This window comes from Lissotriton vulgaris, chromosome 8 (genome assembly GCF_964263255.1).
Source record: "Lissotriton vulgaris chromosome 8, aLisVul1.2, whole genome shotgun sequence".
NCBI lineage: Eukaryota > Metazoa > Chordata > Amphibia > Caudata > Salamandridae > Lissotriton > Lissotriton vulgaris.
The window spans coordinates 571,348,595-571,364,877 of NC_141696.1; the positions used below are offsets into that span (position 1 = coordinate 571,348,595).

A 16,283-nucleotide genomic window follows, 5' to 3' on the forward strand; every position below is an offset into this window, starting at 1 on the left:
GGTATACCTGTGAAAGCCACGCTTTGCCTTGAGTTCCACTGTTAAAATAGAGAAGAAATCTCTTTCAGTGATGAGGAACACTGGTGTTCCGCCTGTCATTCTGCATGATGTATGAAGCAGGTTGTCTTCTCTAAAAACCGCGAGAAAATATGTAGATCTGCAGTTTGCACAGTTTTGCAATGCACTGAATCAAAAAGGCAGATGCTAGAGACCTTGATGAAGTTCGCAGTCATACTCACAGAGAATATTGGCAAATTTCTTGAAAGTGTCAAAGGCAACCGAAGTGATCTGAGCCTGCAGAGATGCTGATGGACAAATTGCTGGAGAGTTTCAGGTTTTCCAGTTCTTTGCAGTATTCTCCTCACAGTCTCTGCTTGCAAGCAAAGTTACTTGATGCCAGAAACCCATTTAAATTCAGTCTTGGAAATGGCCTGGATCCTGAGCCAGTTCCATCAGCACTGGTGGTAAATGGAGAGATTTCATTGTGAGAAACAAACGTGCTAACAGTGCAGCTGGTGGCATGTGTAAATAAATTTCCGTTTTGTACAATTTTCGTATTCTAATCCAAAAATCGCTAGAGTTCACTGTATTAAATGAAATAAGAACAAAATGGCATAACTAACCACTACTCACTGACTTCTTCTGCAGCTTTAGAAAGGTTGGTGAAACAGGCCACACATTAAGTCAATATTGACACTTTAGTATTTCACACCGTATCCTATCGCCTTTCCCCACTGCGATAGTGTGGTGTGGAGGAACTGGCTTGGCTCAGAACTTTACGTTTAGAGTTCCACTAACTGATTCCTCGCGTTGGTAAAAAAAAAAAATATTCTTAAGCTGTTTGGAAACACAATAAAAGGACCGATGATTAAATAGATTCTCCCCTGCTAATATAAAGTTTACATTTCATTACATGAACGTATACACTTCCTTGCCATCTGACAATAGTAATAACGATAAAGTAGTATTATCCTCATCATCACTGTTACTACTGGCAATAGGCAGGGAGGTTGTTTCAGCTCTGGAATTTTGAGCCGACGAGCAACTCTGGGGCGAACTAATTTCTGAACCCCTGGGCTGGGACACAGTAGTGAACAACAGAACCCACCACAAATACTACACAGTAACAACCACCTGGCCCAGGAACAAAAGAGAAAGGCTTAATGGGAGGATTGGAATAAACAGAGGAGAGAAATCATTAGGTGATGACTGCTAGAGATGAGAGAACAAGGGGTGGGGGGGGGGGGGGGGGTGAAAGATATACTGCTAGAGATAGGAACCTGACAGCCTGAGAAGACAAAAGCAGAATAAACAGAAAACAGGTGAGGACCACAGAGGGATGGAGGTGAGTGAATGCAAGGAAGAAATAAAGATGTAGAGGAACCGGATAAAAAAAAAAGTAGTGAGACCAAACAGGAAAAGAAAGTTGAAGAACATTTTAAAAGATGAACTTAAGACTAGCCTAGTTAGAGGTGAGGACATGAAAAAGTTGAGGTTATAGAAGATCTAGCAGGTATATCTGGGAGGCTGATTCAGTGAGTTGCATGCTTGCTGTTGAAATAGGCGGTAATCTGCAGGTCACAAGATTGATTCTCGGCACGGCTGACTTGCCCATTGAAAGAATTGAAGGTTATTTTGAGTTTCATTAAATTAGGTATTAGTGAACCGTGTTATGGAGAGAGTAGAGCCAGAAGTGTGGTATGACACACTACATGAAACAAATTAATCTGATGTAAAGATAAAATAATGAGGGCATGAAAGTAAAAAAGGTAGGTGTGTGAAGAATTGGGAGTTGGGAGGGGCGTAGAGGTGAGAAGAAAACTGCCCTAAATAGGTAAGAAAGTGACAGAGTTGGACATGAGCAAAAAGTGGGAATAATACACGTAAGTGACATAGAAGTTGAAGAGAACAGAAACTGAAAAAAATGGAGAGGAGAAAATGACATACTAAGGAAGTGAACGCATAAGGAGAAACTGTGTGACGTTTGACCCTTGTCATATCACTAAACAGAATCAGGCCACAGAGCAACCTACCCCTCTCTCCCAAACCCCTGCCACTGACCTCTGATTTAGGGTCATAACCCATTGTCACCAGGACACAACTCTGTCCGCCCAGGACTTTCTTTTTGCTTAATATTATTTTCAGGTGTAATCGTGCCTGTGACTCAACTGAAACGAGACTACGTCCCCCAGAATACACCGATTTGTTAATTGAAAACACGGGGCTGGTCCGGTCGACGTGGATCCTGCCCTTGTGTGCAGCCACCCATCACACACACGCCAGTCGCTGCTAGGGCTGTGCGTCTCAGAAGCATGCACAGCCTGTGCCCTCGAGTCAGAAGCCGCTCTGGGCCTGCAGCACACGCCTTCGGCAGCGGGTAAACAGAGCAGGCGGGGAAGGATTCGCTCTACAGGGGACAATTAGAGTCGCAGTGACACATTGCGTTGTTACTAGAGGGACGGGAAGGAGGACCAGCTGGTTTCCCTGCACCTGCTGCTCTCCAGGACCAAAGTTCAGCCGGCAGGAGAGCCGCTCCTGCTGCTGAGGGCGCCGCGAGCAGGGGAAGCATGCCAGCTCCCGTCCCGCACACAAGGGCTGGCTGCAGGGCATGGCGCGCGCACGGATTTCGGTGGAGGAGATGAAGAGCTTCCATTGGTTGTCAGAGCTCTGCGCGTGTCTGGACGCGGATGTGCGCCGTAGTAAGTAACTTTGTTCTTTCAGTGGCAGCAGTAAACATTTTACCAGGGGTCGCCCTGTACGCCAAATCAGAAAGACGTAAATAGGTACGACATTAAATGGTCCCGTGGGAGTTGAGGGCAGATCGCATAGATCGTTTGTAACTTATAGAGCTGCTGTAGGGGGCATTATCCGCGGTGATTCCTTAAGCTGCATCCCCTCCGCCCCATGTTTTGGGATCCCTCGGGCTGCTCGAGGCTGTTGAAGGTTGCGTTGATGGGGACCTCCCCATAGAGCTCAAGGTCTCGGTTTGTCAGATGTGAGCAGCTTATCAAGTTGTGTGTTTTTGAATTCTAGCTCTTCTAGTCCTGCATTTATAATGGGAAACACAACACTACAATGACCCCCAAGGCAAAGAAGAAAGCCACGGTTGGACCTGGTGGTGACCGTAACTTAAAATCTCAGTGGCCCCTCACCATAATTTGCAGAGGATATGATAGATGTGTCTTTCCGAGGTCGCAGACTTCCCAGTTTCACCCGCAAGGCACTAATTTATTTAAAGTGTTTCCCTTTGCATTCTGGGACTTGTGTTGCTACTTGGTCTAGTTATAAAACGGGACTACAACACCCTGAATGCAAACAAAGAGCCTTGACTGGATGAACTACTTGTGGGCGGAACTAGTAAACTTAGGTGCTCTGTCCAGGGCTTTAAGTGAGATTAAAAACTGGGTTGGGGGGGTCTCTCAAAGAGGCGTGACTGATGTATTAGCTGAAAATCTATACTTAGCTTAATGTTTTGCTATTTATGTCATTAGATCCATATATATAATACAGCAAGTAGTATTAACCATTGACAAAGCCAATAGTAATGGCTTGTTGTAAATGTTTTGCATATTGAAAAGGCTTCATTTTTGAAATGGTGGAACTGTGAAATAACTATAATGAGTCTCTTTGAAGTTACATCAAAGGCAGTGAAGGGTAGCACTGCAGCATATTTAATATTTACTTTTTTCATCCTGAGGGTGAGATAAAAAATGGAGAACCCGATAGGGACCCGTCTCAGCACCTGCTTTTTAGAACTGCCGGTGCTGAGCACCAGCAGGACTCAACCATTATAAGCCCTGGCTCGGCCTGATATTATAGTACATTTCTTACATTTACACTGATAGTTTGTAGTTACTACATTGCCCAGTAAAATGTATGATACTTAAAGGCAGGCTTGTGGTGCAGTGCAAAGGTTGCCGACCTTTTATGTCACATACATTTAAGAAACATACTATGAAAGTGCACTTAGCACATGTTTCATGTGTGGTTTAACAAACTAATGTAAGTGTTGCATTTGGCATTATTATAGAGTGCCTTCACTATAAGATTGGAGAACTTACATAAATGTTTTGCTATAACTAAGCGTGATAGATAAGGAACCATCGTCAATTAAGTAGATCATGCACTCGCCATAGAGATGAGATGTGACTTTTCTAACGTGCTACTTTAGGTGAATAACGTATGAAACTGAAACTGTGATTAAAACCATCCTCATATATTTAGAATGTAATCCTATTAAAAGCAATAAAAGATCTGTAATGTGTGCATTATTAGTCCATATATTTGATCTAAATGTAGTTCTTATTTATACTTACAGCTGCCTACTGAATTACTTATTGAATCTTACATGTAGTATAAACCCTAAGGCATTAGAAACGTATACTCGTGTGTTTAACTGTCCATCTGCATACTAAATGTGCAGCATTGAAATTAACGTTTAACTTGTCATTAGTAGGCCTATATTTCACCATGCTGCATTTCATAAAATACTGACTTCATTTTTCTGCTAACTCGACATTTCTTGAAAGTGTTCACATGTATTGTTAATTGTAGAATAGATACATGAATATACTCGAGATGGGGGAAGAGCCTGAGAAAAGGTCCTTAACGAAGGTACATGGAGAAACAGATCTCTAACTGAATGAACCGTCTTACAATTGCTACCAGCTACTTGTGTCTGAGGGAAAGATGTCGTTCCCATATCCAGTGTGGGTCAAACCAGCAATGTTGCAGTCTGCAGCCTTGGGATTTGAAAAAGTACAAAGGATTCCTTTGCAGATCCCTTCCTATCTTTTGCCCCAGCAGATTCTATGCAGACACCTGCCTTAAGTCCTTACTATATTCTGAATGGAATTTGAGAGATTCCTGACCCATAAAAAGCTCTAGACCAAGTTCCTGAGATGCTAACACTTGCCTACTGGATCTCCTTCTGTTCAGCAAATCAGGAAAGTTCCATTATGGAACTTTCCTGTTTTGCTAAGGTGCATTTCCCAGCCCATTCTAAGGAGTTTGACATTCTTGATTACTAATGTACAGGGAAAAGAGAGCTTTAGAGTATTCTCTGAGCACAAGCTTTTGATGCTACTGTTCTACATTGCTGTTACAGAATTGCTTGTTTATTTAATATTAATTCGCCTTAATTTCTTCAGACGTCTGGGAATCCCAGTTGTTATTTTGAATCTTTATAGCATGGTGCTATAAGTGGTGTAATTTAACTTGATCATTAATTCGTAATACATCTTCTCAACCCAAGCTACCAATTTCTGGTCCTCATTGTTTTGCCAAAAGGGGTGCACTGTTTTTTTAAAATATGATTGATGTTACTGCTAACTCCCATCACCTCTCTATTTTAGAAAATGGTCTATAGGAGGGTCAATGGTAAGCAAATGGGACCAGAAAACGCTGGATCACTTGTTTCTTTACTCGAGTATTAAATCTGTAGATTTGCTTCTATCATTATAAACCTGCAGCACTACTACATTTCCCAGGTCCATGTGTGATGTGCTGCTCCAGTCCAGGCAGTGCTTAATTTGTAAAACAATGCGTGCCGGTGCCCAAAGCTCTGCTCCGGCGCTGTTATTAAAAATTCATGTCAAAGACTAAGTCTGCGTACATTTGAATTCATCCGAGGCCTCTTTAATCCACCACTAGACACTGCTGTCTCTTTGTTTCACTTTGGCCGATCCCTTTGTGCCAGTTTTTCAATCTTTCTCTCCTTTCGTCTTTTCACTATGTGTGTTTTTCTCTCTCTTGCTGTCGATCAATATCTGATGAATGAAAAAATAAGCGCTGGTGTGCAACCACCGGCTCAAATTTAGTACTCATTCCGGGTTTCTCCTTGAGTTCTTGGACTTGTAGTCTTGTTTATTCATTTTTTAAAAGAACTACCAGTCCCAAAATTCAAAGCCAAAAATCTGGACTGGAGCGGCACATCACGCATGGACTTGAAAAACATGGCTGCTATGCACATGGGTTCGTAATGCAAAGGTTTATTGGCTAGGTATCACACAGGGTAGATGGGTCATTCTGTCATTTCTGGATAGTCTGTAGGCTGCTGTGTCTCCTATTAGTTTTGGAAGGCCTGCCGTAATTAGGCCCTGGAAGTATTAGGCAGCACATTTGAAAATGTGTACGGTCCTAGTCATTCTGAGGCTTTTCAAAAATGTTCATGGGGTGTGAAGGGGGCAAACCCCTGCCCATCCTCCTTGAGGGATGTCATGCACACTCACTACATTCACCATCACGGTGCAATATGGAGTTGATTTAAACATTTTCACCAGACTAGTTTTGTTTTCTCAGTCAGGCCCTTTTGTCCAACATGACTTCATTCAATGTGGAAACTAGGAGAGTACCAAACACACGAGTATCACAAATCTAAGAAAACACCACGGCAGAGTATGCTGCTTACTTTCAAGTTTATCAGATGGCTTTATGTCCTCTGAAATAGCTTTTCTATGGTCCTTCCTTCTACAAACCATTGTAATCTTGAAATGTTGTCAAATTAGTTCACTTGAGATGAATCATAATTACAACTCCCAGAAAGCATAGATAAAATAATTGTCAGACCAGGGCCAAAAATGGTGCCCTTAATGACACTGAGTCATTTGGAAACGTCACCTTTTACCTGATAAGTTTTCTATTTAAATCTCTGCATGAAATATACAAAATGTTAGGTTTGTATGTGGGGATTATGTTGCTCTATCGTAGTTGTGTTTATCACAGATGTGAGAAGGAATTTTAACTCACAGGGTTGGGCAGTACATTCTGGGAGCTGTAGTGCTGGCTCACTTTGGTTGACCCTATTGAAGCTACACACCTGGCTGTTCGAGCAGTAACATACCCCTCTCCCCCAGCGCCTTGAGACCCTCCTGGGTGAGTAGCGCGCTTTACAAATGCCGTAATTGATTGATTGATTGACACATCTTAAAACAATTGTTAAAAAAAGGAAAGCTCAAGAGTCGAACAATTCATCGCTGGTAAAATCGGGTTATGTGGTACCTTAAGTTAGGTTGTTTTTCTGATGTGATGCACAGTGTTGCGCGGGGGCCTTGATCTTCAGGAGCTTTATCGCATATAGGTCGCACTGCTCTGGTCTGTGCTGTGAAGAACATTTAAATGGCTGCACCATATGTAAACATGGTCAGCCCTCTGACAATAAATGTGTTGCCCCCTGGACAGCCTCAAACTTTTGAAAGGGGGACAGAGAAGCGGGTGCAGTGAGTGACTGCACTTACCTGGTCCCATGGACTTGTGGAGTCTACAGGACCACCTTTTCCTCCCTTGCAGTGGAGGAGAGGAGGCGGTTGGGCACAAGGTGACGGATAAAGGATCTATATATAGTGGTGAATGTGCCTGTGAATGTGTGTGCTTTGATTATGGTGATGACGCGCTGACGTCACCCGGGTAGCAGCCATCCTAAATTGGGAGATTCCACCATCCAGTGCAACACACACTGCAGAGAATACAGCAATGTGCAGGCTTACACACAAGTACAGCGAGACACACACTACAGAGATTGCAGTGGTGTACATGCTGACACGCTTTCTACAGCCCGTTGTTACCCTGTGTTATATGGCCGTGTTTTTGGTTATGAACAATCCGGAACAAGCAAGTTGTTAGTGACACTCTATTCCGGTCTATGCCACTCTACAACACTACTCAACTGTACGATGCTATACGCAACTGCCTCTATACCAGTCCATGCCGCTTTACTCTACTTTATTCTACAAAACACTACTTTACTCCATGACACTCTATGCCTCTCCTGTCTACTCTACGCCACTCAACTCTACACCACTCTACTCCACTCTGTGCCACTCCACTCTACAACAGTCTACTCTGCTGTACAGCACTCTTCTCTACAACACTCTATTCCATTTCAACTCCACACCCTCTATGCCACTCTGCTCTACACCATTCCTCTACACTCTATGCCACTCCACTCTAACACTCAACTCCACTTAATTCAACTCCACTCTGATCTATGTCCTTCTATTCTGACACTCCTCTTCCCCCACAACACTCCACAATACTCTGCACCACTCCATGACACTCCACTCCACTTCACTCTACTCCACGACACTCCACTCCATAACACTGCACTTTGACACTCCACTCTCCATTTCCCCACTAACTTTTATCCATGGTGACCAGCAGTCACATCATGGTTAAAACATATTTACGAAGCCAGTAGATCTTGCATCAGTGAGACCCATTGGTTTTGCCAATGCTTGTTTAGTTGGTTTATGATTAAAAACATATCCGAGGACCGCGTGCAGTAAGTAGTCAGTCTCTAGTTGCAAATATTTCTGTCTGCTGGTAATGCCTGTGCCTGGAAAATGGCTTGAAAGAGAGGAATATTTACAATAATGTTAGGTATGTAATAGGATGTAATGTAACTATGCCCACGTTACTTTACAGTATTTTGCTACAGACTACAACAGTAGGATTCCTATCACATTAGTGCTGAGTGCCAGTTGCTGATCAGGAGGATTACTACCATACTAGTGGAGAGCGCCTGTCGACGGGATGGTGCATATTTAGCTACTAACTCCTGTGCATATGTTGCACTGTATGACCCTCACTTTTTGTGATAAAATAGAAGGGGCCAACGGCCAGACAACACTAAATTTTATAGTGCTGTAAAATGGAATCATTGCTTTTTCTGCAGCAGTTTTGATGATTAGCTAAAAAAGAATTGAACAAGCAGAGTTTGCACCAACCAGACCAGTCCATATTTCATTTATTGACCAAACCGACTTCGCCCCGTTTTACGTGTTTACAGCATAATGTATGAAACGAATACATTTCATCCACTTTTGCTCAGTTTATTAATACATATGCATCACAAACAGTGCAAAACTAGTTAATCCATGGATTTATTGGTTTGTCACAAACTGCATTACATCCGTAAAACGACTTCTAAGCTACAGATTTCAGATAATTTGCAGTTGCTTTAAAGTGACTTTTTTCATGTGTTTTTCTCGATGCAAGCATGCGTTCTTTACATGGACTGGAGCAAATCGGAGTGTAACTGTGAATGCACCATTCACAGTTACACAAAACCCAAAGGAGCGCAAAAGTGCCTTTTCCCCCAATTTGACCTGTTCGAAGTTTCTAGTCGGGCTCACAGTTGAGCAGATTGCTGAAAGTTGAAGCAGATGCTCCAGCTAATGTATTTGCTCTTCATCGTTTTTATTTTATTGATATCTTAAGTTGTTTCTCTGCTCTTTATAAATCTGTCCAAAGATATCACAGGTGCAGTAGTCAGCCATATTTGCTATTTCTAAAAATGTTGACTCTAATTTTTAGCTGTTAACTCCTGCAAATCCATTTCCTTTCACCTATTTTCCTGGATCGTACCTGGAAGACCCCATCATTTCACTTCTCGCTGGCTGAGTTGCTAGTCTATAGCGTGCGTGTTTTTTTATTGTTCTGCGCGAATTGGACTATTCCTGCAGTAACCAGGTGTGCTGTCGTGGCATTGCACGAGATAGCATTAGCATGCCTGTGTAGATTGTAAAGCAGCAGAACTGGAAATGCAATAAAGTGCAGATGGCAAAGAGCTAGGCACTATTTTTAACCATCTTGATGCTCGTACTTCCTGTTCTTTCAAATGGCATTCAGCATAGCAAATGTATGCATGCTTTCACATGAATGATGCGCACCCTTTCTGGTCATTTCGACTTATCCTATACATCTCAGGTAATCATAGCAACGCAAAGGGCGGATCCCAGTGACCAAAGTATGGCAACGAGGCCCGGATCAATGACATATTTTCACAAAAATTACAGAAGATACATTTACAAACAATCTAAATGGGAAATCAATTACTTAGTCATTTGTTATCTAAAAAATCTGATATGGAAACGCCCAGTCCGATCTGCATTAGACAGCCATTGTGTTTTCGCTTTGTGTTAGTAAAGGGCGGGCAAAGTCAATTTTCTCATTATAAATAGCTCAGGCCCCATTGTGTGAACAGTCTAGCGTTGCAACTGTGAGTATTTACTAATTTAAAATGTGTTTTTGTGTGTTAGTTGTATAAAAGTATCTCCATATTTACATCCCAAGTCTTAGTTTCTGTGAACTGGGAGTTGGACGTATTGCACACTTCTTTGAGGCTGTGCGCCAGAATATTTTCACTGATAATATTCGTGATACATCGATATAATGTGTGAGACGATTCTCCGTTAATCTATTTCACTTTCCTATTACAGGCACATTCTGACATCTGAACGTTCTTATAATAAGAACATTATTAACCTAGTTGCTTGTAAGTTGTTATTACAAGCGACTTGTGAAGTCATTGTGTTTGAGGGGCATGGATTGATGCACGCAAGCCCAAACAGCTTCTGTGTATCAGAAAAAGTTTGTAAAATAAACTGATGCTTCACAGGGATAGTGTTTGGGGTCCCGTGTTCTAACTTCCCTCATTTCGGGGAAGGAATGCAAGCTGTCCTAGGCAGTCTACAGGAATGAGAAGGGTAGCTTTGTCCAAGAAAGAAATTCCAGTTTTTTTCCGGGGTGAAGGATAGAAGTGCAAACAAAGGGGCTGTTCCACCCTTTAAATATTTTTTGTTTGTTTCTTACTTGAACTAGAGCTGCGGATTCCGTGAGGCTGCATAAGCATTGCTGCCAAGCAGCCCACATCATGTGTGAAACCTTCAGCAAGCCCTGTTTTTTTACCCTCACCAGCTTGCATTCTGGGACATTTAGTTTTGTTTGATTTCCCACACACCACGGGGCCACTTGTCAGCTATGCAATGAATTTTGAGCAGGAGAGAGAAAGAGATTCACATATTACATGGGATAAAGTACCTCCTTATTGTACATTATGAAGGATATTCAAGTCATCTTGGAGCTCCTTCACCATTGGAAGCACTCAACTTGTACCTCTATATGACCCCTGAAGGTTTGCAACATCCTTTATAATGTACAGTGACTTTGCTAATGTAAATTGAATACATTTTCTGGTGTCAATAGTGATAGTAAATTGACAATTTGTGTCATATCTGCTAGAGACGGCGAGGTGTTAGATTTTTTGTGCTAGCCAATCATTGCAAATCCGGCTGCCCTAGGAGTCTTTGCTGTATTTGTTACACAGTATATTTACAAAGAGAACCGACCTTCCAACTGACACTGATCCACTGTATGACCGGTATCGGGTCTCTTCAAACAGTCTCCGGGTGAAGGGCCAATATTACATGGTGAAATCGAGCATTGGGAAACTCCTGCACAGAGTGGGATTCCAGCTTGTGCAGTAAGAACGAATTTTCGGGTAGGATAGAAGGCTCTGCTAAAGCCACCCTGGGCTTTAAGTCCCACCCAACTGCTTACATAAGCCCTGCCACCTCCTTTGCTGGAAGGGCTCAAAACCCCAACCACTTTCCAGATCACAGGCGCCTCCTACTCTCATTTGTTAATAGGGCATTGAAAAAGCAATAGGTCTCGCCTTCGATTAAGTTAAAGTCATTCTGTTTGTAATTAGGTGGCTTTTTAGCTTTGCTTTTATTAGTGTTCTTTAAACTTTCATGTGCATAATATGCATTTGTATGCATATATGTATGCATGCATTTATATTTGTATTTATATAGATATGCAAATGTGTATTTATGTTTATATATGTATGTATGTATATATATATATACACACATACATATATAAATGCATATGTGTTTTTATATATATATATATATATATATATATATATATATATATATATATACATATTTATGTGTGCATATGTGTGCGCGTAGAGAGGTGGAGAGTAGTAGAGAGAGAGAGGCAGAGAGAAGGGTAGAGCGAGATGTAGAGAGAGGTAAGAGGTAGAGAGTGAGTAGTAGAGAGTAGAGTGAGTAGTAGAGAGAGAGAGCAGTAGAGAGTGAGTAGTAGAGAGTGAGTAGTATGTTATGTTATTCTGATTTATAGAGCGCGCGTATACCCGTGGGTGTCTTGGTGCTATGGAGGGCGAGGGGGTCTGCACTGGCGGCTAGTTCTGGAATAGCCAGGTCTTCAGGCCCTTCCTAAAGGTGATGAGAGTGGGGGCATTTCTAAGCTTGAAAGGAAGAGAGTTCCAGAGCTTGGAGGTATAGAAATGAAAGCTGCGCCCGCCCTATTGCACAGTGTGGATTTTTGGAACTTGCAGAAGTTTTGTTCCGGAGGAACGGAGGTGTCTGAGGGGGTCGTACCAGGAAAACAGGTTCTGAAGAAAGATCGGCCCTTTTTTGTTAAGGGCTTTGTAGGCTAAAGTCAGTGCCTTGAATTTGATCAGTTGATCCACTGGGAGCCAATGCAGCTTTCGAATTTCGGCAGTGACTGAATTGTTTCTAGGGATATTGAGTAGAAGTCGTGCCGCTGAGTTCTGAACACTTTGAAGTTTTTTTTAGGCATTGTTTTTGTGCATTTCCCAATAATCCGTTGCAATATTCCAGTTTATACTGGATTAAGGCTGTTACTACCGTTTTTCTAGATCCTGCCGGGATGTATGGAAGAATCTTCATAATCTTTTTGATGAGAAAATGACTGGCTGACACAGTAGCATTGGTGTGTTGAATAAGAGAGAGTTTATGATCCAGCCACACCCCCAGGTTCTTGGCTTTCGCTGCCGGTTTTGGGGGTTCGCCCATCTCCACTGGCCACCAAAGGTTGCTCCAGCTCGGTAGTAACTTGCCAAAGATCAATATCTCTGTTTTATCAGAGTTTAATTTGAGGCAATGGGTGGTCATCCAATGGTTGATGGTGCGCATGCAGTTTTGAAATTGTGCAGTGGGAGGTGTCTCATTTTTATGTACTGTTACGACAATCTGAGTGTCGTCGGCATAGGATGTGAGGCAGAAGCCAAAGCTCTGAATTAATGGGGCCAAAGTAGAGAGTGAGTAGAGAGTAGTAGAGAGTAGTTGAGAGTGAGTAGTAGAGAGTGATTAGGAGAGAGTAGTAGAGAATGAGTAGAAAGTAGAGAAGTAGAGAGTAGTAGAGAAAGTAGAGAGAGAGTAGTAGAGAGTGAGTAGTAGAGCGTAGTAGAGTGAGTAGTAGAGAGTGAATATCCGCCAGAGATTCTGGAGATATAGATTTTTAAAGAAAACTCAGTTTAACCGTAAACATGCATTAGTAACCATAAAGTTTGTAAACTTCTGAAAAGTTTGTAAGAGTTGAGTTCAAATACTGCAGCCCAGCTTGGGTGACCAAATCCAACAGGGAGAAGGTCTGCAGGGCCAGTGAGGACCATGTGGACAGGTGCCTGGCCACCTAAGCATTTTCCAGCCCAGTTCCAAACTTTACAGCACGCCCGCCATAGACTTCAATAAAGTGGTCCTGTTGTTGCGGATTCAGGAGATGAATGATGGTCAAGGATGCTCTGGGTGCTGTGTGGTGTGGTCGATGGACATTCCTCTGTGGTTATTTTTTGATCCACGGGTCAGGTAGGGCAACTTTGGCTACAGACGCCAGAGTCCCTAAAAGTTCTCTTTAAGACAGTAGATGATCAGCTGCAGCCGGGCTACCTGTCTCTACACAGCGGTCCTTGCGATATACTTTGGTGGAGGCAGGTATCCCTCTTAGGTGACCAATCTAGACACCGGCGGCACTCCTAGGTATGGCTGACTTGGATGCAACTTTTGACCATTGAGGATCAGTCTCTTGGAGCACCCACCTGCAGTCAGTGATGATTCTTCTGAAGTGGCTGTTGTCTAGCTGAATTGGGCTACTTCAGCTTTGATGGCCCTGGTGCTGATTCCAGGGGGTCAGCTGACTGACCCTTGGAGTCACTTCTTTGGTCTGGAGCCTGGGAGCAACTTTTACAAGTCAGGAGCCTCAGGCACAGTCCTTCCTTTGCTAGGCAAAGGTGTGTGAGGTGCAGTCCAGCAGACAGTGCAGACTCTCTTTGCCAAGCCCAGTGGTCAGCAGGGCAGTCCTCCTTCGGTCCTTTCTCCAGTTCAATTGTGATTTGAGGTTCTGGGTGCCAGGGGTGCCATATTTATTCCCAGAAAGAATCCTAGGGGAATGATGCGGTCACTAGCCAATGGGCTACCTGGTTCCCTCCCTCTTGGTGACAATTTTCCTGGCTGTGCGGTAATCCCAGAGAGCACTATTAATACCCACTCTCAAGACGTCTGAACCCTTTGTCGGATGTAAGAAGCTTGGTAGCCCACCCCAGGGTGTAGCTACCTGTGGACTATATGCCCACTGGAAAACTGGTTTTGGCAATGGTCTCCCTTCTCTGCTCCTGCCTGCCGCCAGCCTGTCTACCAAAACCAAGGGCAACCTCTCAAGAGTGGCGGCTTCACCTTAGAAGCTCACTTTTTTGGCTAACACCCTGAATGGCTTCCTGCAAAGGTAGCAGGTAACACCTCCCCATGTAGCTGGCTGCTTTTGTTCCTAAGCCTGGAATTCATTCACACCACTCTCCAGGAGAGCAGAAAGCTGTCTAACGGCCAGTGACCACTGAACAAACTGAGTGGCAATTGTTTAAAAGTTGAATTTCTTTAATAGTGACATTAAATGTGGCTTGTTTATCAAGTCTGGTTTAATGCCACAATGAATTTGATAACTTACTGTACCAATCCATTTAGTCACAATCAGAAGTTAGCTGGGCTGAGTGGTCAGCCGGTAACTCTGTGTTAGCAAATGGGACTACTAACTTTCCCACAGCAAAACAACAATTTGGAAGTGTTGCTGCTAGGACATATATATACAAAAATCTACCCCACTTGATAATATACAGCCCCTGCCTTAGGGCTCGATACACCTTTCTTAGGGGAGACTCAAATATTGTCAAGGGAACTGAGAGCTCTGCCATTGGTTTTAATAGCAAAGTCGAACTAGCAGTGTTCCTACTGCCCTTCCAGTGTGCTGTGGCAGGCTGGGAGGCATTTTGTACTTTGTCACACACAGGGTGGCACAATTGGTGCTGCCGCCCTCCTGGGTGGACACTCTGACTTACTTATAAGTCCCTTGTAATTGTTACTCAGGGTACACAGAGCATGTGAGGCAGTCTCTGCCAATTGTGAGTAGCCAGTTCGAAATACTCTTTGTAAGGGGTTAGAACACTGGTCCTGAGGGTTGGTAGCAGGCCTCAGTGCACTTTCAGTGTCAAAAAACCAGCAGCATCATCAGTCCAAACAGTGGGGTAGGGCTGCAAAAAGCCTGTTTCCTTACAAAAGCATACAAATAAGGAACAATAGTTGTGGGATGATAAGAATTCTAAAGATATAAGAGAGAGACTTGGAGATTCAGGAGAGAGCTGGGTGTGAAATTAGAGGTCAACGAAAAAACAAAAATGCATGTTTTTGAGAGACGAGGAGATTAATGTGACATAAATACCTGTGGAGATTGAGGTGGACATTCCAGGTATTATGCCAGCACTTCTTGGCATTCTGTGGCCATTCCATGTATTATTGTCACCCTGGCATAAAGTGGCCCACCAAGCCATATTGTTATTGTTCTAGTCTTTATGGAGGCCCTAGCACATGACAGACCACCTTGGCGTATTGTTGTGTTTGTAGCCATTATGCTTGCACTTTCATAATGCGGTGTTCATTAAACCACCTTGAGCATACTATCCATCATAAAGTGGCTTTTTCTGCCGTATTGCAGCATTGTTGGCATTATTGTGAGTTGTGAGCTGTAAATGTGATTTGTGAGTTGTGAGCTGTAAATGCTGGAATTGTGATCTGTAAATGGCACTGTATTAGTTCAACTGCATACAATTATTTAAAGAAGGAAAACCAAACGTGATAAGTTGATTACTTGAATTAATTGAAACCACTGGTAATTACTCCTAACCGCAATTCAGTCCATCATGTTTTTGCCCACATTGCCGCCTCAGACAGGAACCAGCCTTCTACAATCATTCCTGGTCCTGGTCCTGCTCCAGTAGCAACTGAACTGCCAGGCTGATCTGCCAGGCCACGTACGCTCTGAGCCAGAATGCAGGCAACCTCCGACTTGTTTTGGCCTAACCACACCTCGTCAGTAGTGAACAACTTGAGACCAAAAGGACTGTGAACAAGGGTCTAACCTCTGTGAACACTCATCACACCTAGAGTGTCACACTTTGAAAAACAAGTGATGGGTTCTTTACTTGAAATAATCTAAGCCACTAGTAATTACTATGTGCCACAATCCAGTCCACACTTTCATTTGACCACCATGCCACCTCAGACAGGAACCAGCCGTATACAATGAGCCTTGGTCCGGCTCCCATATGAACTGCCAGGTCAGCTCCCCTCTAGGCAGGAACACAAGCAATCCTCATCTGGTTTCTTTTTAATAACGCCTCACCAGTG

General features: G+C 43.1%; 1 protein-coding gene across 16 annotated transcripts in view; it reads left to right on the top strand.

The window, feature by feature from the left end:
- The window catches only part of MCF2L (MCF.2 cell line derived transforming sequence like), a 1,277,242-nt gene that overhangs the window by 496,295 nt on the left and 764,664 nt on the right, over positions 1-16,283 (top strand). For 3 of the 16 annotated variants that reach the window (XM_086934399.1, XM_086934403.1, XM_086934391.1), the window contains exon 1: positions 2,439-2,699. The exons of the other annotated variants lie outside the window; for them this stretch is intronic. In XM_086934399.1, the coding sequence (XP_086790525.1) occupies positions 2,609-2,699 (91 nt within the window). In that variant the 5' untranslated portion in view covers positions 2,439-2,608. Of the gene's footprint in view, positions 1-2,438; positions 2,700-16,283 lie in introns of those variants that run through there. 16 annotated transcript variants of the gene reach the window in all.